General features: G+C 33.6%; 1 protein-coding gene across 17 annotated transcripts in view; it reads right to left on the minus strand.

The window, feature by feature from the left end:
• sls (sallimus) overlaps window positions 1-27,944 on the minus strand; it is a 959,631-nt gene that overhangs the window by 239,511 nt on the left and 692,176 nt on the right. For 16 of the 17 annotated variants that reach the window (XM_069830434.1, XM_069830438.1, XM_069830449.1 and 13 more), the window contains 24 exons: window positions 27,641-27,898; window positions 26,354-26,497; window positions 25,642-25,780; window positions 24,424-24,680; window positions 22,851-22,990; window positions 22,391-22,649; window positions 20,943-21,200; window positions 19,917-20,060; window positions 19,444-19,698; window positions 16,798-16,833; window positions 15,069-15,212; window positions 13,014-13,271; window positions 11,569-11,712; window positions 10,640-10,855; window positions 10,373-10,549; window positions 8,054-8,326; window positions 7,565-7,708; window positions 6,338-6,483; window positions 6,101-6,221; window positions 5,154-5,341; window positions 4,310-4,527; window positions 2,151-2,406; window positions 940-1,158; window positions 335-529 (listed from right to left, as the gene is read on the minus strand). In XM_069830434.1, coding sequence (XP_069686535.1) covers window positions 335-529; window positions 940-1,158; window positions 2,151-2,406; window positions 4,310-4,527; window positions 5,154-5,341; window positions 6,101-6,221; window positions 6,338-6,483; window positions 7,565-7,708; window positions 8,054-8,326; window positions 10,373-10,549; window positions 10,640-10,855; window positions 11,569-11,712; window positions 13,014-13,271; window positions 15,069-15,212; window positions 16,798-16,833; window positions 19,444-19,698; window positions 19,917-20,060; window positions 20,943-21,200; window positions 22,391-22,649; window positions 22,851-22,990; window positions 24,424-24,680; window positions 25,642-25,780; window positions 26,354-26,497; window positions 27,641-27,898 — 4,589 coding nt within the window. The remainder of the gene's footprint in view (window positions 1-334; window positions 530-939; window positions 1,159-2,150; window positions 2,407-4,309; window positions 4,528-5,153; window positions 5,342-6,100; window positions 6,222-6,337; window positions 6,484-7,564; window positions 7,709-8,053; window positions 8,327-10,372; window positions 10,550-10,639; window positions 10,856-11,568; window positions 11,713-13,013; window positions 13,272-15,068; window positions 15,213-16,797; window positions 16,834-19,443; window positions 19,699-19,916; window positions 20,061-20,942; window positions 21,201-22,390; window positions 22,650-22,850; window positions 22,991-24,423; window positions 24,681-25,641; window positions 25,781-26,353; window positions 26,498-27,640; window positions 27,899-27,944) is intronic. The other variant, XM_069830435.1, reaches the window with a different exon arrangement.

Here is a 27,944-nt window from a genome sequence, read left to right on the forward strand (position 1 = left end):
TTTATCTTCCTATCGGTATATTTCTTTTCATATTATAGTCAAGGTTATTAAATTATATTGTACGAATATTCATCTAATACCTCGATACAAATTTTATTAAACTTTACGATTAATCGACATTTTATCATCTTCAGTAATGAGTCAGTTTAATAAGGGGTAGGAATCCGTCTCCAAGTGCATTAAAAAAACTGATGCAGTATTGTACATACTCGTATTATGCAGGTAGTCAAAAGTGATATGTAATCCCAAAATTTGCAAGTTTTTGTTCTGAATATGGCACAGAATTAACGACATTTTATACATATGCAACGTGCAATCGTCGTTTGTAACATACCTTCAGTTTTGGGTCATCTGTCGGCGTGAGACGAGCCTCAAAGTGAGCATTCTCACCCTCACGCAAGCTGTCAATGTTCGACAATGGAACAGTGAAAACAGGAGCTTGGCCTCGGCTCTCTGTTGATCTTTCATCCCGTGTGCGAATTAGTGAGTCTTCCAGAGTCTGAATCTTTTCAAGGCCTCCTTCCATGCCCTGAAACAATACACAGCAAAAAACAGTTGCAAAACAGGACTGTAACTGTCAAATAAGATAAAATTGCAAATAAATAGAAATACCTAATTTATCGACAATTAACTAGGAGAAGGAGATGAGAAGGACGAGGAAGGTGAACAGACAAAGGAGACAATAAGAAAAGAATAAAGAAGAAGTGGACAATGAAGAGGACGAGGAAAAGAACATGGAGGAGCAGAGAAAAGAGGAAGAAGAGAAGGAAGAGATCAGTTTATCTTTCTTATGAATACTTGAATAATATTCACTGGTTTTTTACTTTCAAAGTTGTCTATATTGAATAGTATATTCTTATACTTTGAGGCACTAGTGATATTTTACTGCCCTATAAATATGCATCAAATGATATTTTGTTTATTTTCAAGTAATCTTACCCTTGGCAACTGGGAGTCCAGGATTAGATTGGCTTTAGAGACACACTTCAATGTAGCTTTCGTTGAGTCTTGGCCAACTTTGTTAACAGCACGACATTCGTATTCTCCAGAGTTCTCTTCATAGCAATACAGAATATCCAAAATCACAATTCCGAAGTCATGGAATGTTCGGTAACGATGGCCGTGAGGAAGTTTCTTTCCATTGTAGAACCATTCAACCTGAAAAGTAATGTTATGCATGTAAAAACGAGGAACTATTTTTAAACTTAAATTTCACAATTAACTTCTAAAATGGCCCTACATTCATTCAATCTCCTGTCATATCAGTATTAGAAGCTGTTTTCGGGGGGTAGAAAGATTATGTTGGCCGCACACCACCTCCCAGTGACGCAAGTAAAAGAGTTCTACATCCATGTTTATCATGTGCCTTCAGGTTCAACCAAATACCAAAAATATGTACTAAAGTCGCATGACACTCATCAACAGTTAGACCTCTTTTCATAATCACAAATAGTCATGACTCGAAACTCACGTCTCGACAGATCCATCATTCTAGCTCAGTGAGCGCATAAATCTACAGACCTCTATGTGTAATCTGTGATACAGATTAAGAAAAAACATCGTTCTTTCTAACTCCCGGTACCTGCTTCATAGTTTTGTCACAGTTACAGTTAGGGACCAGCTCAAAACTTTCAACCTGGACTTCAAAGAAGATGAGTGAAAATTATATTTTTGACACATTTTTGCGAAATATACAGAATGATTCAAAAGTCTGGTGACATAAACAAAATTCGTTATTAGTACAGTAGCGAAAAATGGAAACAGGGGAAAGTTGTCGAATATATGTAGTTTTTAATCTAACATCAATGCAAAGAAATGTTTCTTTGCACTGTGGGAATTTAAATAATCGCTAATCTCTGCCATGTAGACTTTTTTCTCTGTTAAATAATACATATCTAAAATACGCTAGAACTAGCGGGAAAGCCATTAATTTGGCAACATTGAGATTGGTAGATGTGTCGTACTAGTGTACAGTCTCAACGATGTATTCTATGTTGAAAATACAAGCACATTAGATTGAAAACTATCTATTTCCAACAACTTTCATCTCTTTTCATTTTTCGCTATCTGCACTAATAACAGTTTGTCTATGTCGTCAGACTTTTGAATCACTCTGTATACACAATATAAAATGTATTAATGGTACTAACCGTTAGGTTAGGATCGTTGACTGGAGTAAGTCTGGCCTCAAAATGAGCGCTCTGCCCTTCTACCAGTTGCGTGACATCAGCGATTTGTGTGATAAACTTGGGTGGTTCCATCACAGGCGTAGTAGGTGTCTGTGGAGCACCTTGTCCAACCTCCAGTTCACGGATTCTTGCCAATGAATCAGGCTGTAGTGTATCCAGGTAAACTCCGCCTTTTCCAGCACACTTGATAGTGGCCCGAGTGAAGTCCTCACCATATCTGTTACATAAGAAACATAATGAAATAAGTGACAGAGGTAACATTCAGCCTAAATAAATAACATAGCATTTAAAAAACAGGATTGGATTTGATTTGTTATTTGTTATTTTTGTGGTTTAATTTTTAATAGAATTTATTATGTTTTTCTTGCTGTAAAAATGTTTTATATCAAAGTTTTTCTCTCATTTTAGTTATCTATTTTTATTCACATATGTGTACATTAACCAGTTCCGTGTAATAACTTATCAGTAAAATATAATATTTATTTCACAAATGTTTTAACATATTCATTGTTCTGCATCTTCAGATCATATAGTTTGTTAATGTTTTTTTTAGTAGGTTATTTTACAACGCTTTATCAACATCTTCGGTTATTTAGCATCTGAATGAGATGAAGGTGATAATGCCGGTGAAATGAGTCCAGGGTCCAGCACTGAAAGTTACCCAGCATTTGCTCATATTGGGTTGAGGGAAAACCCCAGAAAAAACCTCAACCAGGTAACTTTCCCCGACCGGGAATCGAACCCAGGCACCTGGTTTCGCGGCCAGATGTGCTGACCGTTACTCCACAGGTGTGGACTTGTTAATGTTACGATATCTGATTACATAAAACAAATTAATTATTTTTAAAAAGTAGTACATAATGCAGTATTATTCTTCAATAGTTATTTTGTACATTATTACTTATTTGTTTTTTGGTTATACATATTACAGACACAACTTCATTATAAAATATAGATGTAAGTCTCAAAATCCACTAGTACTTTTAATTTATCGACTATACAGGTGGAAGTGAAATAACCCTGCGATTTTCATAGCGAATAACTCATGTTGTATGTAACAAAAAAAGTTTAATACCATATTGGTGGAAAGTCCATAGTTTTTTCACAAAAAAATGTTTCTTCCCAAATGTTTAACAACCTCTTATTCAGTAATTATTGCGAGTAGGCTCGTGATTTTTATCCATATCGATAGAAAATCTAATAAAGAATCATTTATCCCTCTGGTGTATTTCAATAGTGTGAACGGTTTTCAAGCTACTGAATGATACAAACAAATTGCAATATAGTAGCCAGAAAGGTAGATGGGAGATAGTTCACTAAGGCAGACAGACCTGAATTCGTTGACCTCTTACATCTATATTACGAGAAGAAAGATCAGTGTGTTAGCGGCAATGTTGCCAGACTGCTGAAACTTCAAACGAAATTTTCTAATTAACAGTGCATTTAATCACAAAACGTAATATAGGTTTTCTATTCATTTAAGTGTACCCTATCGTCCTTTTTAATGTGTAGGATTATTTCACTTCCACCCTGTATAGAGTATTACAAATCTTGGCTTTGTCACGCTAATTTACAAGTCATTCAAATGTTAAATGTTATTTGTCGGTAGTGGTTGGTTAGGTTTTACTGTGAAACTATTGTTGTGTAGTTGTTAGCTGGCAGCCTATGTTTTGTAGTTCTTACACTTGAATAGAAAGACGATTAAGGGGCACAAAAGAAAAAACAAAACAAAATCAAGACTATTAAACATCCACAAAGAAAAATAGCTACAGCCTTCTCGAGCTTTATGAATAGCAAGAAACTTGTTCACAGAATAGGAATAATGACAGTAGAAGTACGTATGTATTTTTCGTAATGATAATACAGTTATGCAGGAAGAGGCTTCAGATCAGCAACATACGATCTGCTCGGTTTTTTTTCAATTTAACCTGGACAGAGGTATGATGTAAAACAGAATAGGTCTATACCTATATGAAACCTATAAATCATCAGCATCAAGAAATAACGGCAGACAATTGAAAAGATGGTGAAACCATAACTAAGGCACATTGGGTCAATTGATATAGATAAGGAAAATAAGAAGAAAAAAGAAAAGAAGATGAAGAAATAATAAGACTTACTTGTTGCTGGCTCTGCAGACATATTCTCCAGAGTCGTGACTCTGAACGTATGAAATGTCCATAACCACAAAGCCAAAGTCTGACACGGACTTGATGCGTGAGGAGTGTCTGATAGGCTGGCCATTGTGGAACCACTCCACCTTGAGGTGAGGATCGCCTACAGGGATCAGTGTGCATTCGAAGTGGGCAGAGTCGCCATCCTTCAATCCATCCAAGCTCTGCAAGGAAAGTAAATTCATTATGCATCAGGATTGGAAAGACATATTAATATGTCAATATTATCAGTTTTACAGACAAATTAATTTATTAATATCCTAATTAATTTGTTACTGCATTATTTAAATTTACTATTAAAATATGATTAATATAAGTTATATATCTTATGAAAGAGAAATGAAAGCATCAGAAATACACTTAGAATATTCACATCACTATAATGAAATAGGTAGATGATGGTAGAAATAAATGAGTAGGCCTACTGTATCACAGTGAAACAGAATAGAAAAATACTATACTCGTATTCTCAGATATATGTTATGTTATAACAGTGAAGAAAAGAAAATGTGGTCAAGTCTAAAAAGAGATGGGCAGATCAATAACTAAAGCGAATATAGGTAGTTAATGGAGAAGGAATTGACCAAAAGACTTATATATTGATGTTGATTACAATGATTACCCAGTCTTAAACAAGAAAACAGCGATGGTCGTATAATTAATTGTTCACATGAAATGTTTCTGATTATAATATTATATATAGGTGTCAGTACACAATTTTAAAATTGTGCTTAGGAATCAAACCATTATGCTATGTGTTTCTTATTTTAAACACTGAATAGTTACTTACCTGGATGTGTGATGTGAACTGTGGTTTCTGCCCCTTGGACTTGTCAACGCATTCCAGCTCAACGCTGATTTCAGCCCGGCCCCACTTGTTGGTGGCTCGGCAGGTGTAAGTTCCAGAGTCTTCGATCTTGGTGCCTAGGATTTCCAGCACCACCATGCCAAAAGCGTGAACTGTTCGGGTTCTATGACCTAGAAGATAAAGGAAATTATAAATAAATATTATTTTTAAACAAAACTGGTACAGTACATATTGAAATAACAGCTGAAGCTGAACGTCTTTTTGAATTTACTTCTGAAAAATAAATACTTCAGAGTTGAATGACCTACTGGTAGTACCAATCAGGGTGCAGTGTATAAAAGGGAACATAAAGAATACCCCTACAGCAAAAAAAAAATTCTCCCAGTTTATCTCAGCAAGAGTTGGTATTCTATCCGCTATTAAATATCCTTATAAATTAACAGAAATTCATAAGAAATAAAAATATTCGATGAAAAACCCATCTTACAAATGCTTTGTTCATCATAAATCATACATACATCTGTCAGATATTGACTTCCGGTCCCTTCAGTAAGAATTCATGAACTATTCTGAGCTATATGTGTGTATGTATGTATGTATGTATGTATTTATTCACACTGTAAATGGGTAAATACCCGGTGGCAGTGGTAACTAATTACACTCAATAATGACAATTAATAATAAACACAACTAATAAAAAACAATAATTAATAATAATAATAATAATAATAATAATAATAATAATAATAATAATAATAACAAGGAGCAACCTAAATTAAATGAAGCATGGTCACTTAAAATAACATTTAAAGTAAATCTAATTTGTATCTTAACCCTAAGTTCGAACTAAGACCCACGACTGTGACAGGTTCATAACTTGACCTTCCATTATATATTAAGTCTATGCTGACTATGTATAAAATACTCACTGGCTTTCAGCACTTCTCCCTTGTAAAACCACTCAACGACCATAGTCTGATCTCCTACCGGGGTCAGAGATGCCTCGAAGTGGGCAATGTCACCTTCACTGAGGTTGCTGAGATTCTGGAACTGCAGAGGAACAACAAGAAGAAATTTAACACTTATTCTAATAACTGATATTTCATTTTCACTCCAGGATAAATGTTACTGCATGCTGATTCCAAATTCAGTATTATTGTAAGTACCTGAGATGTGAACACTGGAGGATGTCCTTCTTCACCTTCAGGCAGAGCACCTTCTTGCCTTCTAAGGGATTCCTCCAGATCTTGGATCTTCTCCAAGCCTTCTGCTCCCTTCGGATGCTGGGTATGTTCAATCAGACCAGTCTTTCCTGTGGGATTAATAAAGAAATGTAAGTCAAACAGGCAGAACTGGACGAAGGATATTTGTAACAGTTTATTGAAGAGAATATAACATTACAGTTCTATCATCAATCACCATCTAAAGATTAGGCCAACTGGTCATCCTACTCTTATGAAGATATTGAGTGATTTTTCATTTTAAATTCATGCAAGCCCAGGTAGGAAGCAATTTATCTAGGAATGAGAGGCAATGTTTTAGAGATCCTTAAAATAAATGTCATTATAAACAAAAAAAATTAAATGGTGTAACGAAACATTAAGAAACCTTTTAATATCTCATTAGTTCATTACAACCTTAAAATTCACTGATGACTTGGTACTCATTTAGGTTTCGCATTGAAACACTTTTAGAGGTATATTTATTAAAATAAAATTGTCAAAGAGTCTTATAAGGAAGTCGTATATAACGATAATAATTCAAAATTAGGGAGTCAATAAAAATATATTTTCCTGATGAGAACAGAGAAGTTGTTTTATGTTTTGAATCTGTAATTATAATATTAGTATGTAATCTAATTAATTGAATATATTTCTCGTAAATGTATAACCTAACACAGTACTTAATCGTTTTCACACTGATAAGTGGACATATGCTAGTATTCTCTCTTATTGGCTGTTATTGTGATATTTAGATTTTTAAGGAAGTGATTCTTATTTATAAAGATTGTGAAAACGATTGAGAGTGAAATACATTTAATGCAATTTATGTGTTTTTATTATTAATGATTATTTTTTCTTTATTTCTTTATTGAATATATACCATATATCTATACTAGTATTTACAATGGAATTACTGTGTTTCATCTGAATTTGTTTGATAGAGAGCCGTTAGTATGGGTATGTGATAAGAGAATACAAAATATAATTCATGCAAAAAAAAGTCTATCCCTCTAGCAAGAGTCTGATCAGTTGCTAAGCCAATGGTGTCAGATGTTGAAATTTCCATAACGTTTTATCCATTTGATCTCGTGCATAAATGTTTCAGTTAAAATAATTTAGTAAAACCTCAATATTAAATTCGATATAGAGATTAATACGTATATTACTTACCAACACAGTAGATAGTGGTAGAGGTGAAAGCTTCTCCTGCCAGGTTGTAAGCCTTGCAAGTGTAGATTCCTTGATCACGTTCATATACATCAGTCAGATGAAGTGTGACGAAACCAAAATCACATGTCATCTTGAAGCGAGCACCTAAAAACAAGAAGAAGAAGACAGTAATTAAATCGTGTCTTCAGAGTGTTCTATGAAACTTATATGTTAAATTAAAAGACTATTCATGAGCGATAATATGTCATAATGATAATAAGCAGAAGCAGAATTTTTCTGAGATCAAACTCCGACCGTCAAACTGTCAAATTACTAAGCAACAGCTGGAGCTCTTGAAAGGAAGCAAGATAACATTCTAAACATTATTCATGTTACGTGATGAAATTTCTGATATAGTCTTTTCATTTTCAATGTATTTTATTTTTACTTAAGTGACAGTAATTTCTTACTTCACTCACAAGGAAGTAAAAATGGCAGAAATTCACTCACCATGCTCTAGCGCTTTTCCGTTGAAGTACCATTCAACCTTGAGGTTGGGATCTTCCTTAGGTTCAACAGTGCATTCAAGATGCAGGGGCTCAGATTCCTTGAGAGAGAACTGTGGCTCCAGTGGAGTAGTGAAAACTGGCTTGGGGTAAGCAGTTTCGGGTCCAGACAATTGACGCTGATATTTTGAAAGATATGCATCTTCAGCTTCCTGAACCTTCTCCAGACCTGCTTGGCCTTGAGGATGCTGAGTATCGAGATAGATGTCTTGTTTGCCTACAACACAGCATTTATATAATGAATCATACGAAAACAGATTTAAATTAATGAGGACTGGTGTGATAGTATTCACTATATCTCAGTACTGTTGATGCCATATTTTTTAGAAAATTTATTTCCATTTGGTATAAGTTCTCTGAAACTTAACAAAAAGTATCAGTCTTTTAATTTTGGTACTGATCAGTAAAATTTCTTTTATACGTTTCGCACTTATGTGTTTTTTTTACATTTACTGTTTTTTTTTTTTTCAAGAGGTCCTGGTAAAATTCCTATACTTTTCATGTAATTTATTTCGGATATACGTTTTTCGTCTATTCATTTTTTCCGATACGTTTTTCGTTTATTCATTCTTTACGATTATAAGACCGTGAGGTGCGAAACTTCATTTATACAGTACGTTCTAAATCACTTTTGCTTGAAATTAGGTTTGTCTTGAAAATGTAAGAATGCGAAAATACAGTTAAGTGTTCGTTATTAAGATGCGGCCCACTTTGAAATTCGTGGAAATTCGAAGCTGCCCATACTTGCTCCCAGAAATATTGTGTCCTTTAACGACACTTTTATTGCTTTAGAAACAGTGAAACGTCTGCTAACACATCATGATGTAGCCCTAACTGAACAAATTATGGAACAATCATCACGATTGGAGGGCATGGTTTATTCCTTAGGAATAAACAGTCCAAAATAACTGACTTTTGTAAAATGATCACTTAAATGAATGAAGATCACTTGGGAAGAACAATGTAACTCAATTTCGTAAAATTTTCTGGATTGGAGTTTGAAATATAATACATCAGCCAACTTTCGCTCTAAGAAGCTATGAATTCCTATAAATAATCTTACATTCTTCAAGAATGCGTTATAAATTTGAATACTGTATTATTGACTCAAAGATGGCTTAACTGTGAAGTTCTAAATGTCTCTTGTGAAAATTTTATTAAACTAACATAACTAGTTCTTCCCATATAGTCATAAATGCTATTTCAGTTGTTAATGTAATTTCTTTTATACATCCTCTCAGTTATAAGTTTTTTTCTCCAGGCCCCCATAAAAACGTACAAATGAAGTTCTACTGTACTTACTTACTGGCTTTTAAGGAACCCAGAGGTTCATTGCCGCCCTCACATAAGCCCGCCATTGGTCCCTATCCTCAGCAAGATTAATCCATTCTCTATCATCATATCCCACCTCCCTCAAATCCATTTTAATATTATCTTCCCATCTACGTTTCGGCCTCCCTAAAGGTCTTTTTCCCTCCAGCCTCCCAATTAACACTCTATATGCATTTCTGGATTCGCCCATATGTGCTACATGCCCTGCCCATCTCAAACGTCTGGATTTAATGTTCCTAATTATATCAGGTGAAGAATACAATACGTGCAATTCTGTGTTGTGTAACTTTCTCCATTCTCCTGTAATTTCATCCCTCTTAGCCCCAAATATTTTCCTAAGTACCTTATTCTCAAACACCCTTAACTTATGTTCCTCTCTCAAATTGAGAGTCCAAGTGTCACAACCATAAAGAACAACTGGTAATATAACCGTTTTATAAATTCTAACTTTCAGATTTTTTTGACAGCAGACTGGATGATAAAAGCTTCTCAACCGAATAATAACAGGCATTTCCCATATTTATTCTGCGTTTAATTTCCTCCCGAGTATCATTTATATTTGTTACTGTTGCTCCATGATATTTGAACTTCTCCACCTCTTCAAAAGATAAATTTCCAATTTTTATATTTCCATTTCGTACAATATTCTCGTCACGAAACATAGGTACTTTGTCTTTTCGGGATTTACTTCCAAACCTATCTCTTTACTTGCTTCCAGTAAAATTCTCGTGTTTTCCCTATCGTTTGTGGATTTTCTCCTAACATATTCACGTCATCCACATAGACAAGCAGCTGATGTAACCAGTTCAATTCCAAACCCTCTCTGTTATCCTGAACTCTTCTAATGGCATACTCTAAATGGCATAGTTCTACTGTATTTATACTTTATCTAAAACGAATGCATTGAAAACTTTCCATCTGAAATACTTACTGGTACACTTCAAAGTTCCAGAGGTCTGTGCCTGGCCCTTCTCATTGGTTGCCTTGCACATGTAAATTCCCGAGTCCTCAGCATATGCGTGATTGATGTCCAGGGAAACATATCCAAAATCATAAGTTGACTTGAAACGGGCTGCAGATGGGAGAGGCTTACCGTTCACGTACCATTCTGCATGGTAAAATACAGGAGATTAATCAGTACCAATGACAGCTCCAGCAATAACTCAAACACTTATCTCTCAAACAGCAGTGTACTCACCAATATTGAGAGTGGGGTCTTTGGATGGCTCCACATGGCACTCAAAGTGCACTGCATCTCCTTCCCTGCACTCCACATTGTTCAGATGGGTGATAAAGACTGGAGATTCGTACACAGGTTCTGGAACTTCCATCGTGCCTCCTTTAGGTGCTTCCAATCCTTCAATAATGGGCAGAGCTTCAGGACGCAACGAACTGCCGAGAAGCCAGTGACGGTCTGAAAGAAACATCATGACATTATTGTATTTACTCTACGCTTGCTAACTCTAGTCTTTTGTTCATCTCGACCCCCCCTCCCCAAAAAAAAATTAAAATTATAAAATAAAATGAAACTTCAGTAACAAAGTGAAAATAAAAAATACAAAATATAATCATCATCATCAACATCATCCAGTTACAAAATTGTTTGCATTTCTTGCGAATAAAATACAGTGTCAAAAAACCATAAAATTATCAGTTACAGATTATGGAATTACAAAATTATGAACTTTATAAAGTATTAAAATTATTCTAAATTTATGAATTACATTTTAGAGCTTCTGTTAAAATTATTCTTCAATTTTGATAAGCGAATCGAGTCATTTTCCCTGTAAATGTGTAGTTAAGAAACACTTTTAGAACCGTAAGGTGAATGTCAGGTAATCTATGGCGAATTCTCCGCCCAATCTCGTCAAATACCATCTCACTATCACTAATTTCAATGACGCTAAATAACCTAGTAGTTGATACAGCGTCGTTAAATAACCAACTAAAAAGCTTTAGAATAATAATAATAATCATGCTTTCTATCTATAGTATTTTATTTCGTGTTTAAAAGCATTAGTGGTATTTTAAATTCATTTCTAATTTCATGATTTCAATGGGAAATAAGTTATATTTTTCTAGCCATTTTAATTGACAATTATTGCAAACCACAGTGAGTTTCTTTACCTTCAATTTTGAGAGTACATGTAGATACAGCTTCTCCTAGTAAGTTGGTTGCCTTGCAGGTGTAGATTGCAGAATCATCTGGTCTCAGACCATTAATGGCTAGAGTTACAAGGCCAAAATCAAATGTGCTACGTATTCGGGTACCTGTAAAGCATAACATATCAATTAGTTACTGTACTTCTAAATCGCAATAAAAATGAAACTATAGTGGAAATATTTAAAACATTTTAGTCACAAATATTCTCTTACTACAACTTAATATATTGCTCATTAAAACTTAAACGATTTATACTGATTTTTTTCTTACCAATTTTGTGCCTTCAATGTAATACAAAATATGAAATAGATTGGGCTCTAATAAGGTCTAAAAAGAATTATTTCCGCTCATTTTCTAATTGACTAAAAGCATAATTTATGACTTAGCTATGTAATAATAAAATTAACTGTTTTCGCTCTATCTTCCAAAATAAGTGTTGTAATTTCTTTGTATTTCTCTAAACAATTTTGTATGCCAAAAAACGTGGGGTAGCAACAGTTATAAAGATCTTTTGATTATTTTAGGTTATGGTTTTTGTGCGAAGGCTAATAAACGTGTACAAGCTTTCTGAATCTTACAAACTTGTGTGGGAAAGTGTGTGGGCAGTAGGCTCCGAACTGACTGTTCAATTGGATATTTTCAACTTCTGTGTGATCATTCAAATGTTGTTGTTGTTGTTTTCTAATGCCAGGCGTTTGACAGTAAAGTCATTTGACCTCTTGCACTCCAATATTTTTCAAAGATATTATCATGACCAGCCATTGAAGCACAGATTTTGAGGTGTTCCGAATCCATTTCTTGGTTTTAGTTGCACAATGGGCAGATAGGGGACTGATATATTCCAATTCTATGCAGGTGTTTGGCCAAACAATCATGGCCTGTTGCCAATCTAAATGCAGCTACAGACGATTTTCGTGGTAAATCGGGAATTAACTGTGGATTTTCATGCAGAGAGTTCCATTTTTTCCCTTGGGATTGAGTTATCAAATTTTGTTTGTTGAAGTCTAAGTATGTAGATTTAATAAATCTTTTCACAGAGTAATACGTAGATTTAGTAACAGGTCTGTAAGTAGCAGTGCTGCCCTTCTTTGCTAAAGCATCCGCATTCTCGTTTCCCAGGATTCCACAATGGGATGGTATCCATTGGAATACAATTCTTTTATTGAGTGATAATAATTGAGAGAGCATTTTAGTTATTTCTGCTGTTTGAGATGAAGGTGTGTGTTTAGAGACTATTGATAGAATAGCTGCTTTGGAATCTGACAATAACAATTCAAATGTAATAACATCCCATCTATTAAAAAATTGCCTTTGTTTGAATAAATGGTATAGATTTTTCTAATTAGTTAACAGTAAAAGAATCTTCATTCAGTTTTTTAATTTCTTTCGTTCATCAGTTATCGCTTACCAGTAGTGAGAGTGATTCCATTCTTGAACCACTCCACACGCAGGTTCGGGTCAGCGCGAGGCTCCACTTGGGCCTCCAGCATCACGTGCTGGCCCTCAACCAGTTTGTCGTGGCTCACGAGGTGAGTGGTGAACACTGGAGCCTGCTGAGGCGTCGTGTCCACGAACATCTGCGGCACCTTGTTCATTTCTGCTTCCTTCAGCTGGATCTTCTGCCATGCATCAGGCTGCAGAGGCTCACCCACGATTGATGAACGAGCTGCAAGCAAACAAAAAATAACATTGAATATTTTTTGCATAATTCTTTATGTTAACTGTAACAGAAATATATTATATTAAAATGTGAAAATAAATCGTAATTTTATATATAACAATAATGTTATTAATGACTAATTCGTCCACACCTGTGGAGTAACGGTCAGCACGTCTGGCCGCGAAACCAGGTGGCCCGGGTTCGAATCCCAGTCGGGGCAAGTTACCTGGTTGAGGTTTTTTTCGGCGTTTCCCCTCAACCCAATACGAGCAAATACTGGGTAACTTTCGGCGCTGGACCCCGGACTCATTTCACCGGCATTATCACCTTCATTTCATTCAGACGCTAAATAACCTAGATATTGATACAGCGTCGTAAAATAACCCAATAAAATTTAAAAAAAATTACTAATTCTGAATGTTCGGACTGAAAGTAGAAATCATGCACATTCCCAGGCTCTTTCTCAGCCAGAACAGCCATATTCCTTCATCCTACCATTATAACTACTCCAGTTTCCTAAATTTGTACTTGGCTGATTTATGAGTTGTTATTAAAATCAATAAATAATTTTCATTTGTCTATATCTCAGAGATCACTATGTCGGTCTGCAATTTTATCAGCAGTTTTTGTATGGATGCAGTAATATAAGCTCTAGAGGAAGTACGCCATAATAATTATTAATTATTTAAACATTTATATTTATCAATGTTCCCTCTTTTTATTTTCCATTAACACTTATCACTCTTGTTTTTTGTTTTATCCCCAAAAGTAAATCATTTTTGCAAATTTAGCCGTATTTATCAATAAAATTTATATCAGCAATATCCGATTTAACTTTTATTCAAATGAGATTTGTGGTTAATTCTGGTAGAAAGAACTCTAACAGATGAATTTAAATACTATTATAGTCACAATCATGCCATGGTATGAAAGAAAAATTTCACAACCTCGAGCGGGATTCGAACCTGCGACTTCCTGTACTCCGATGAAGATTACATTTACAACTCTAACATAGTTCTGAAGAATTATGGCCCAAATTTCTGAAACACAGGAGGATTTACTGTATTAGATAAGTCACAATTCCGAATTCTAATGGTTATGAGAGGCAGTGCTACTGACTAGTAAGGAATGGCATGGATGTGTGACTGAGAAAGCTGTGTCTTGTGGACAAATCGTACTTGCTTATTAACAGACTTTTCATCCTTATCTGTTTTGTGAGGTATGTTCTTCTTTCAGCCTTAGACACTTAAAAATTATTTATGTTCTTTAAGTGGGACAAATAGCCTACGATTTTTCACAAAAAGTATATTGTCTGTTTCCTAAAAAGTTTTAGAAATAAATTTTCTGTTAAAATTAATGACAATTATTACAAAATCGCTTAATGTTAAAAAACTCCTTTGTCGTAATATGAAATATTTTGTGTAAATGTTTTACACAAAAACGTATTTCATTTGTTTCCTTTAAGTCTTAGAAAAATTATTTAATTTTATTAATAACAATTGCGAAATCTTTTATAAGTAAAAAAAAATTTGCTTCATTACAAAAGATAACAATAGAGTATTATTAAATAATAATTAATGACTACTATTTTTATAACTTATTTTATAAAAGATAATTATAAATGACACTGAAATGCAAAATCGCTTGCTGGGTGACATAGATTAATTTTCCTCTAAAGTTCTACTTCAATCATACAAGTACAATTGAGAAATTTTTACTTAAAACAGTCTGAACTGCAATACTTTACAGTACTTTATTTCTGCTGCTTTTCTAAACATACCACATGTTTTATTTAAAACTTACATTTAACTTTGAGAGATGTTGATGATACAGCTTCTCCGGCATTGTTCACAGCCTTGCACATGTAGACTCCGGCATCTTCCGTGATAACAGAATGGATATCCAGAGTAACAAAACCAAAGTCATGTGTCACATGGAAACGGGATCCTGAAACCAGATGACAGCGTGATAAGTTCTGGTAACTGAAAAACTGTTTATATAATCTAACATAATAATTATATTGTACTGGTATTGCCAAACAGACATTATTTCTCACTGTTAAATACTACTCAAATTTTGACATCCTATTTTTTTTTAAATATAAGCAGGAAATTCTTGTTACAATTCTACTATTAATCATAATGAAAAAAGTATATATTAACTTTATTTTCTTATAGGATTTTGAATAGAACTTTCCACCAATAAAATTTACGTTACAATGTTACTGCCAGTTAGTTGACCATATTTAGCAAACTACACAAAGCTTAAAAAAAATACATGTCATTGCCTTTGTTAAGTAACAGTCACACAAATTAAAACACACATGCTTTTCTAATTTAGAGCATTCAGTGAAATTAACAAACGTTTGCTTCAACTAACATAAAACTAATGTGGTAACTATTTAACTCATACAAAAATACCCAAAAGTAAGCATTCTTAACTTACTGCTAACTAATTCTGTATAATTGCCTTTTATTTCGTATTCATGTACTAACTAGTATGGAAACAAATCCTACTTCTTCAAACGGTAAAAATATAAACAAGTAGGCATATGTTTGAACACAAAATTTAATGGCAGTAATACATACTTAATCCCAATACTACTGATACTACACAAAGAGTAAAACAAAGAATATTCGCAGGCCCATGACAATATGAATATTTTTACTTCAATGTGGGTTAATATTTTGAGAATTTTAATGCATTTTAAGACAATTTACAAAATTCCTTTCTTAAAGCGAAGTCAAATACTTGTTTAGAAAATGTTGACAGGATTGTAACTAAATTAAAGAAAACTAGGAATTAACATGTACAAATAACACCCACTATCATCCGAGGATATTGGGTCAGAGAAACTTAAATATTTCACAAGTTTTATGGTACGGTAGTAATTTATATTATCACGTGATAGCAAGCAGCAACTATACAACACAGGGAAAGCTATGTTTTTCGTGCCAATTCAAATCAGCTGGCTGCGGTTAAAGTGACTCTAATGTTGGGAACATCAATATTTAACATAATTTCTTTCAATCTTTAATCAATGAATTTCTTTCACCTATTACCGGTACTGTACCCTATCAAATTTTTTCCTCTGAAAATTCTCTTGTTATTTATTTTCGGTAGTCATTAACACAACGAAAATTATTTATAAATAAAATATTTCAAGTAAAAAATATAATACTATCGCTTAGACTGTTAAAAAGACAAATTTAATTATCCCTATTGTATTTATTCATTTATTCTTTTTTTTTTTTACTACTTTCACTAAAAGAATCCGAGTCCTTTTACAACTGTTCACATAATTGATTGATGTTAATCTATCTTACGTTTGCAGACTATTCTGCAATAAAAGCAACTAGAAAAGACACTTTTCACAAAACTTGCATTACCTACGCAAAAACATTAATGAAGAGCTGCAATTAATTATTATTTTTCTTAAGTTTTCATACATATTAATTTATTGACTTAAAAAGATTTGCATTTAATTATGACATTGCCCCCACCATAACTTAATTTAGTGTGTTATGAATACCTGGAAGTTGAGCGTTCAGGACATACCCAAATTCATCTGGAAAGCAATATTCACATGGATCAGTTAACAATTGCTCACATCCCTTGTTAAGTTGCACCTGTTAAGCAATCTCGTATGTTAGTTACTTCATTGGGTCTCGGGGTTTATCACATGGCTGGGGAACAAATAACTCATTAATAAAAATTACTTCCACTAATTCATGTTATTATTTTAATATAAAATAAATACATGCAGAAAATACAACCGACCAGGATTAAATTATGAAAATATCGTAGCAAAACTACTACTGTCAAGCTTCACCCTCAAACTTCAGTTAATATTGTTCTAACAGTGGAATCCCCATTTATGATTGGTCTGTTGTTGTCTAATGCGTTGTATTTGGCAGTGAAGCCATTAGCACTCTTGCTCTCAAGTATCTTTCTATTATGGAGCTAGCAAGTAAGGCTTTGTAGATTTGGAGATGGTCTTCTGTCATTTCTTCTTCTTTGACGCATAGAGAGTAGTTTAGGTTAAGGTAAATGCCTGTTTTGTTTAGATGTTTTCCCAAATAATCATGTTTTGTAATACGTCTGAGTTTTGCTATTGCAGCTTTTTGTCTTTGGATTTTCTGTGTATTTCGTGATTATATTTGTCTTCATGTCTATGACTGATCTAGGAAGAGAGTATTTTTATATGATGATTTGAGAAACTTCTTAAACGGAAATTAATAGATATTTAAACAGACTTGGTTATATTTTCGCTTTCAATTACGGAGATTTTTCAGCACAGTGAGAAAGTGAGAAGAGACAATATAATTTAATAATCTAAGCAAAGAAGAAGAGAAAGAATACCTACTAGTGAGATTATTTAGATTAAATTGTTTTCACTGCTGACCCCGCTTAACAAGGAAATTATTGGCTCTTCTCGAATGATCTCTGCTTACTTGACAACCATATTTAAATTTGTGTAACTTGTCTATGTTTGTTGGCGCGTGTACTGCTGTAAACAGAATGCTGTCATTTAGTGATATTATTTTGAGTCGTTATATAACTCTTGTATCAGAGGCCTCCATAATAAATTATCTTGATCATATCTATTACCAAGGATTAAAAACGAAACAACAATTGGAAATATGGATATAGAATTTTTTTATTTATTAACTTTTGTTCATGAAAAAAGAATTCGTTTAATGCAGTAAATATATTATATGAAGTCAATAATTTTACTTTTTCATACTATGGAAATGACACATACAATTTTTTCGCTAACATTTCTTGACTCTCGTCCAAGATTGAACGCGCAACCTTGGGTTCAAGAGCAAATACTATAATTATTGGCCCACCAAACTCGATTATCACCAATAATAATATTTATTCCAGGTGATACCACAATTGATTACAAAGCTAGTGCTGGAAAATGATCTAACAGTCTAAACAAAACACAAAATTAAACTACTCTTCTCTAACTTTATGTGTAGACTAGTTAAGAGTAAAAGCTTAACCTTTAGACTCCTAACGTCAACTTTAGTCAATGGTAACTATATCACTGAAAAAACTGAAAGTCGACTTTAGTAATTGCACACTTTTGCAATCACATAATATTACGGCATTTAAGTTCCATTCGGCTACGTATCACAAATGTATTTAAATTCCGGCTCCAAAGGGTTAAAATCAGTGAGGGAAGTGAGACGGTATGCGCCAATATGGAATACCACCAGTGGTTTCTATGGTCAGAAAACATACCGTTAGTGAAAAACGACATACTGTCACTGAAAAAATGTGATCCATAAAAATTTGTTTATATATTTCTTCACAGCAAAGAGTACTGCCTGTTTGCTTCATAAATCTAAACCACAGCCTTCTGGAACTGTATTCAACGTGTATTTAGACACGTTTATTTGATAAGTCAACCCCTGGAATGCTTACAACGGTAGTATTTCAAGTATAGATGGCTGTGGTCTGTAGCTTGTGGCCATTGTTACCAATTTAGTGACTATGTCATTTTTGTTGTTGCACTTTTTTTAAAAATTAAGTAAGGAACTTTATAAACTACAGTGGACTATAGTGGACTTTATGTTGTCAGCAAACAGCTGGATACATTAAGAAGATTGAATTAAGTAAGGAACTTTTAAGATTTAACATTATTTTTAATGATAAGTCCAAATGGACATTGCAAAATAATCTAATAAATAACTGAAATAACTTGAAATTATTTTATTAAGAAATTTAATGTGTTACGTAAACTTAAAAAATTCGCGTTACTGTCTGCATGAAACAATTTATTGAATACATCATGTATGTGTATGTTGTATGGGAGGGGGTATGCCTTTTTTAAATCGGGGTATGCCAGGGGAAAATCTTGGAGTAGCATACCGCCTCTGGTTTTTTTCCACTTCCCTCATTGGTTAAAATATGATTTAATTTGTTAAATTCAAGTTTAAATTTCTGCATAAGAAGGTCTGAAATGAGGTAACTAAGGTATTGGTGACATTTAGCGTTCGACAGAAGACCACGTCCATTTCCCAAGAACAAACAATTATTCTTAAATGTGAGATTCCACTATACAGAATTAACATTGCTTCATTAAGCTTATTAGGTAGCAAACACATTTTATGCCCACCGAACACAAAAGCAACCAAACACTGCACAGTCGTGGCATGGTACATACCCATCTTGAGTTCAATTCCATTGACGAACCATTCAAACCTCAGACTGGGATCTCCAACAGGGACAACGCGGCACTCAAAGTGGGCGTGTTGTCCTTCCCACAGCTCAGATGGCCCTGTGAGCAGCTGGGTGAAGACGGGCTTCTCAAAGGCACGGTCCGGTTCATCCGGTCGGGCTGGAGCACGCCCTTCCTCCAGCTGCTTGATCTTCCGCATGCCCTCTGGATGTTGGGTCTCAAGCTGAATGCTTGCCTTGGCTGCAGGCAGTACAGAGTAATTAGTTCAATGTGTTACGATTTAAAGTACATAATTACAATATCATACTTCTTGAATCAGACTTAACATCTACTCTCTTGAGACTGAAGATCAATTCTCGTTTCCTCATGAGCCAGAAAGATCATATTAATATTCCAGTGAAAACTCGGGCCCAAGTCAAGTAATATAAATTTTGCAAACAAATGTTTTCATAACTTACTCCTGATTTTCATGGATGCTGTAGTAACAGCCTCTCCCAGTGCGTTAGATGCTCGGCACATGTACACACCATCATCCTCTCCTCGGACGTGAGTCATGTCCAAAGCAACAAAACCAAAGTCATGGGTTCGTGTGATTCGTGAACCTAAACAAAAGAAGAAGAAAGATTTAAAAAAAATATATTATACATTGTCAACATCAACTCTCTATACAAAACTACTTCCTTTCGTAAATAAAATAATTAAAACGGAGAAATGTTGTTGCTGTTGTTGTTGTCTAATGCCGGACAATTGGCAACAAAGACATTTATCCTCTTGCACTTCAATATAGTTCATAGACATTTTCAAGATGAGCTACTGAAGTACTACAGATTTTAAGATCTAAATCAATTTCTTCTTGTAAGTTACGTACGGTACCGGACAATTTGAAGATTATATATTCCAATTCTATGCAAATGCTTGGCCAGACAATCATGTCCTGTGATCAATCTGAATGCTGCTACAGGAGATTTCCGTGGTAAATCAGGAATCACATTTGGATTTTCATTTCTTTCCTTGCGATTTGGACATAAAATTTTGATTATGAATATCTTTGTATATTAATTTAATGAGTAACTTAACAGAATGAACTGTATATTTAGCAACAAGTCTGTAAATAGCTATACTAACGTTCTTAGCCAAGGCATCAGCATTTCCATTTCCCAGAATTCCACAATGAGATGGAATTCATTGGAAAATTATTCTTTTGTTGAGTGTTGTTAATTGCAAGAGCATCTGAATTATTTAATTTGTTTTAGAAGAAGGGTAGGAGTTAAAGACTATTGATAATAACGCAGAAACGTAAGAAAAAAAAACGAATTTAAATTAAGAGTTTTGTTAAAAAATTGTATAAAAAAAGTAGAGCAATAAATAAAACAAAACCTTACTACTACCTATATCTTTTTTAGTTAAAAACGAGCTCCTAAATAGCTTTTGTAGATCATAAATGGATAAAACTATAAAAAACACCTACTATATATTATTCTTACTTGTTTCAAGAGGTCGTTCATTCCTGAACCACTCCACTTTGAGAGTAGGATCTCCAACAGGAATAAGGCGGCACTCGAAGTGGGCCGTTTGTCCCTCAGCAATAGCGTCGATATTCTGCAGGGGCTGCGTGAACACTGGTCGCTGTCTTGTCTGTGGTTCTGGTACTTCTGGACGCTGGAATGGTGTTGCTCCTTCAAGCTGGCGGATTTTCTCCAAACCTTCCGGACGTTGGGACTCCAAAATAATGTTACCTTTGGCTATGTACAAAACACAACGTAAATACATTATATTATCACAAATATTTCTGAAGTTTATGGAAACTCATAATATAACTTGAAATATGAATTTCAAATAAATTTAATTTAAATACAAGAGTTTATATACGTACTGGAATAACAGTATTACTAATAATGACGTTAATGATTTCTATGCATTAAAAAACTCTTATCACATTAATAGAAAATAATAATAATTTATTCATTCATTTAATTATTTATTATTAATATTTGTGTGCTGAACAACAGCCAGAGGCCAATTATAGTTCAGCACAATACACAAACAGAAGATACAAAGGTGCAAAACAAAATAAATAATATCTTAAATAAACAAAAACATACATAAATAAAATTGAGAACAAGAACAGTAAAAACTAATAATCAAAACGAAACTAAACCTTAAAAGGATCTAAATTGTGCCCATGCAAATTGGCATATTTTATGGATCTACAGACTGGAGAAAGTGATTTTGAATTTCTGTTATAAAAATTTTTTTGAAATCTTAAACCTTTTGTAGGAATACGAAGGCTGATATTGTTTATGATAGACTCACAATCAATATCACCCTTGATAACTTTGCAAAAAAATTGATAATCAAGATTTAGACGTCTACATAAAGGCTACAACAGTTAAAATATTTGCAGGTAATCTCATAGTTAAAGTCAGAGGAATTGGGTATATATCGAAAAGCACATAAGGAAATAAATTTTCTCTGAATATTTTCCAATTTAACCGAATCGATTGAAGTAATGGAATTCCAGGCTACAGATACATATTCAAGTTTAGATCGAACCAAAGTAAAGTATAGAATTAATAGTGACTCTGGAGTAGAAAAAGAATAAGTTATAGATCTTATTAAACCAAGCATTCTTATTGAATGATTATAAATATATTGAACATGATAATAATAATAATAATAATAATAATAATAATAATAATAATAATCGTGGTGGTGGTAGTAGTAGTAGTGCTTAACTATGATGGAGGCACTGGTATGGTGATTGTGAAGATTAAGATTAAGATTATTATTATTATTATTATTATTATTATTATTATTATTATTATAAAATACAGTATTTTATACTATAATAAATCCAATATATTTGTATTTACATTACTATGTCGTATTATAAAAATCATTTCCAAAATAATTTACTTGGAAGAAGACGCACCTTGCACTCTAAGATTAATAGACGACGTGCACTGTCCCAGATTGTTGATAGCCCTGACTGTGTATTCCCCAGCGTCTTCTGGAACCACGTGGCTGATGTCCAAAGCAACATATCCGAAGTCGAATGTGATGTGGAAGCGTGAAGCAGAAGGCAGTGGCTTGCCATTGTGGTAGAACTCAATGCGAAGATTGGGATCATGGAGGGGCTCCACCTGAGCCTCGAAGTGAGCTGTCTGGCCTTCAAATAAGTCAGTTGTTCCCTGAAAAATTAATTACAGGAAGTGTAATAAATTGAAACTTAAAAAAAAGCTTTATTGTAAGAACTCTGTATTTGGATGAAAGGCATCCAAACTGAAGGAAAGCATTTATTTACACACTTTCGGTTTCCGCCATCAAAAAGGGAATGTATCAAAGTTTAGTTTTAGAGAACTCTTTTAGAAATAAACTAAACAATGTCTTACTCTCAGTTCAGTGATAAAGCGTGGTGGAGTCGGAACTGGTTCCTCCACTTCCAATCGAGCAGGTCGGCCCTGGGCCTCCAGCTCCTTAATCTTTGCAAGACCTTCAGGATGCTGGGATTCCAGGTAAATACTACGACGAGCTGCAAACCAAAAAAATCGTTATGTAAAGCCGATATTTAATGTATACTAACAATTATTCATTCAAATCTAATTACCCCCTTCTTCCTTCCCTCAAAAAAACATGACTTGTTTAATACACAGTAGGTATGATACATATCTGTTATTACTTTTATTTTCCAGGTTCAGTATTATATGTATAAATTCTTAAATTTATACTTTTCACTCCCCAGCCAAAATTTTTATAAAATATTTTTATTTGATAGTAGTTTAAATAAATTCAAGAGAGGTTCAGATTGGATTCTCAATTGCTGTTAAAATATGAAACATACAACGTTTCGAATGTTGATATACATTTGTCTTCAAGTGAATGGGAGGGGATACGTCCTATTCTTTCAGACATTTCACTGTCAATCAAGGGCATTCAGTTATTCTAAAACGAGTACAACATTTCTTCTATCTTCCAGTGAAAACAAAGGTAGATCAAATCTTCGAAACGCCATCTGATTATATTTCCTCAGCAATTAGTAAAGTCCAAACCAAACCCCTCTTGAATAAACCGCCATTGCTTTCTTCTCATTTAGAAAAATAGGAAAATAAATATTTAATTACATTCAGTAATAGACTTTAACAACTAAATCTTAATTAATTCTTGGAAGGTTCTAACAGAGTATGGAAATTTTAATTACTAAGATCCAAAAAAAAATATATATATATTTATCAGATTCAATCGCTGGAAAGTTTTAAGTCTCATAAAGTTTTACTGATTATATTAATTTTTAAAAATTTAATCGACACTATCACAAATATTTATTTTTAAAAACATATTCAATTGAGTTATTACCAGTATTTCTGGTTGTTTAAAAATCATGATACTTTTGAAATTGCTTAGACATTGTTAAACATAGGTTCACATAAAAAAATTTCATTACAATAACAAAAGATCAGTATTCGTCATCATACTTGTTGCCAAATGTTTCATTTCGGTTGCTTTGGCAACATTTTCTTAAAAAAGTAAGAAATCAAAGCTATTCTGTTAATCTTGTGTGGCATATTGAGACTTTAGTTTCACATATTTAATTCTCAAAATAGTAGTTTCGTGTCTGCAGACGTGAATTAGATTTATTCAATGTTATTGTAAATGCAGTAGATTTAGAATTTCCCATTGTTCAAAGGAGATTTAAAACTCCAAATAGTGACTCTCTCTAATTTGTCTTCATTCCAGAAGGTATTATTAATTGACGAACAAATGACGGTCATACTTGAATTATATATTTATCACTTTTATATAAATAAACGGTATTCTTTGTCGTTTGTCAATGAAATGGCAAATTTTTATATAGACTATATTTTTTTACTAAGTTTGAGTGATTTGAAAGGCATGCCAATTTTAATATCCCCATATATTTTAAGTGAAACCCAAAGGCAATAAATTATAAAGGCCTCTATGTATTACCTCCAATAGTGATCTGGCAAGTGTTGACGGCTTCACCCAAGAGGTTGGTAGCCTTGGCCATGTATGTTCCTGAGTCTTCCGCATATGTGTAAAGAACATCAAGCGCCACATAGCCAAAATCGTGAGTAGTTCTAAAGCGATGGCCTGTTTTGATGGCCACACCATTCACGTACCACTCGATCTTCAGATTCGGATCATTGATAGGTTCTACCCGACATTCCAGATGGGCGTGGTCACCTTCCTTTAGATTCTCCAGACTGAGAAAATAAGAAAATGTAAGAACGTCAAAATATTCTGTATGTAAAAAGAACTTTTATCTTTCTCTCTCGAAATATTTATAAATAAAATTGTTTGTAAATGTCTGAGATCTTGTGCATGCTAACGTAATATGAAGAACTGATAATGACAAACCCAATTCTATTTAGCGATATACAGACTGGAAAGGGGCATTATGCATTTATTTATGAGGTTACCGAAGCATGTGATTACAACTAAATAGCATACCAGTAATTAAAACCTTTCTAACAGCTCCTATTTCTTGCATATTACTTTTGAAAAAATTATTCCAAGAATATTTTATTAGAATGAGGATACTCCACAAGATCATAAAAACTACATTGCAAAAATTAAGTCGCTTTACTTAATATGAACCATCAAACTTGGTTCAAAGAGTTCTCCTCAAAATGACAAAAAGGGAAACAAAATGTCAAAGAACCAGAAATGCACTTTTAGATATTCCAACATGTCCTAGAAAATTTAATGCATACATTTTTTTTTTTAATTATTCCAACGATTCATCACAATAAATAAATGAACAACGTTTCATTCCACCTTGTATAAGGAAAAATGTGACGCCTAGTTGTATAGATGAGTAATTGCTAGCATTTTAGTAACTGGTTAAAAATTCTAAGAATATCAATTTGGGGGGGGGGGGGGGGGAGAAATTCACCAATCACTTTCTGATTTATACTCAGATTTCTCTGCAGACTCTGCTAGGCCTACTCGACTCAATAAAATAGAAAAACTGCTTCCTAACCTCGTTGAGAAGACTCATTAAAAGTTGTATAAAGGAATGTTAATAATAATATTAGACATTTGACTATTGTTGGTTCCACTAGCACTGAAATGTACAAGACAAACCTAATCCGCTTGTTGATCAGCAAGTTACTAAGAATCTCAACCAAACATCTAGTCTCCCAGTTCTGAAAGCTGGCTTACCTATTAAGTGGAGTAATAAAGACTGGTTTCTGTTGCTGAGGTTCAACATCAGCTTTCGATGGCCGTTCATAAGCTTCCATTTCACGAATCTTCTTGAGTCTCTGTTCATCAAGTGTGTCCAGGTACAAGCCACCTTTGGCTGTAACACGATTTCATACAACATTAAATTAACTACACATAATATTTATTAATATAATTATAATTTAAAATATCCAACCTGAGTTAGTAGTTCCAGGTATATCTTTTTAATCACTATTGAGTATTTAAGTTTATAGAAATTGTAGTATAATAATATTCTTAATGTTATTCACATGTTGAACAATAAATTAATGTGAAACTTTAAAACAAAAATAAATAAATATATATACAGTGTCATCATTTCATGTATAAAATGCATACTTTAAATAGAAAATGAATATCAGTTCGATTCGATTAACAAAAACGCGAATACTTTGTTTTCAGCATTTTACATATTATTCAATGACATCATTCATTTCTGTCTATAATTTGGTATACAATGGACAGGTACGGAAGTATATAAAGAAACCCCATTATACATGTTTATGCTTGACAGAAAACATTCCATTAATAATAGATATCACAGAATAAAAGTTAATATTTTCCAATTGGTCTGAGGACGGTACTAAATAGAGATCCCTGTGTTGAAAACGCATAAGTATGATAAACTTATGAATGGTATCGTCCGACTTACCTTCGACCTTCACAGAGCAAGTAGTAACAGCTTCACCCACAGCATTCTTGGCTTTGCACATGTATGTTCCAGAATCTTCAGCATATGCGTACAGTATGTCGAGGGCAACAAAACCAAAGTCGTATGTTGTCTTGAAGCGATGACCTACAACAATAAAATTAGGTTTTAACTATATTATAGCTTACATTTGTGAGATATTTATAGAAACGTGGTATTATTATTTAATAATAATTTTAATTATGTTACACATTCGGTTACAGAATGTACTTTATTTTTGTTTTCGCATTTTCGGAATATTAAATGCAATCTATTAATTATGTTGATCCTCGATACCATGAGTGACTTAATAACAGGTCAATAGTCTTTGATTGACAGTAGAATATGACGAACTTTACCTTTAAATTTATATTTTCTATTTCTACTTAATTCTACATCCGTCTTTCTACTTATAATTTACTTACAAATGGCTTTTAAGGAGCCCGAAAGTTCATTGCCGCTCTCACATAAGCTCGCCATCAGTCCTATTCTGTGCAAGATTAATCCAGTCTCTACCATGATAACCCACCTCCCTCAAATCCATTTTAATATCAGTCTTTCTACTACAGAATAAATAATCTACATCAATTGATTCAATGATTTGTAAAATCAAATAAGTTATAAAAATGAGTTATTGTTACAGTAGCAAACAGTAATGATAAATGTTTCGTTATCTGTGAAAATAAAACTACTCCGAGCATTTTCACTCCTGCATGCATCTCAAATTCTGTTTTACAAAAATCAAATCAGTCCTGGCTTAATAAAAGAGGTTAATTTTTATTGTTAGCTGTTAAATAATGAAATATAATTTTTGAAGTAAATAACTGAGATAAAATAAATGAATTGTTCCTGAAATGTGAAAAAGGTATTGATATTTCTCCTCTCGAAGTTACATAGCACTAATGCAACAGATATTTACTTCCCTCAAAACTAATACTCTGTGACTCATGTGATTTTTACAAATGATTGGTTCAGTTATAATACCAATTGTATTCATTTCAATTGTTTTTTCTTCTGTGACTTAATGATCCTTTATAACATATCAAACGTAATTTAGCTTGCAAACAATACAACTCTAGAAATACAATGAATACATATCAGCTTCCTCAATAATTATGTACATATAAGAGTATAATTGTGTTTAACTATTGAAGGAACCGTTTTATTCAGCAGTATCCTGTAGTCTAAGAGCAAGAAAAGCAATAAAAATCTTATTATTTATTAAAAAAGCTCGTGTTTTTATCCACTCACCCTGTGGAATAGGTCTTCCATCGCAGTACCATTCCACCCTCATGGTGGGGTCGTTCACAGGAGTCAAGGTCGCTTCCAGATGGACGCTGAGGCCTTCAGGCAGATGCTCCACATTGCGCAGTGGACGACCGAACTGTGGCTTCTCTGCAATCACTGTTTCCTCTGTCTTGGTTCGCTTGTAGCGAGAGTCATCCTCCAGGTACTGGATCTTCTGCAGGGCTCCTTCGTGCTGCGTCTCCAGAATGATGGACGATCGGGCTGCACACAAACGTAACAACATGTTTACATCTCTTTGCAGTTATTA

The sequence above is a fragment of the Periplaneta americana genome, chromosome 7 (genome assembly GCF_040183065.1).
Source record: "Periplaneta americana isolate PAMFEO1 chromosome 7, P.americana_PAMFEO1_priV1, whole genome shotgun sequence".
Lineage (NCBI taxonomy): Eukaryota > Metazoa > Arthropoda > Insecta > Blattodea > Blattidae > Periplaneta > Periplaneta americana.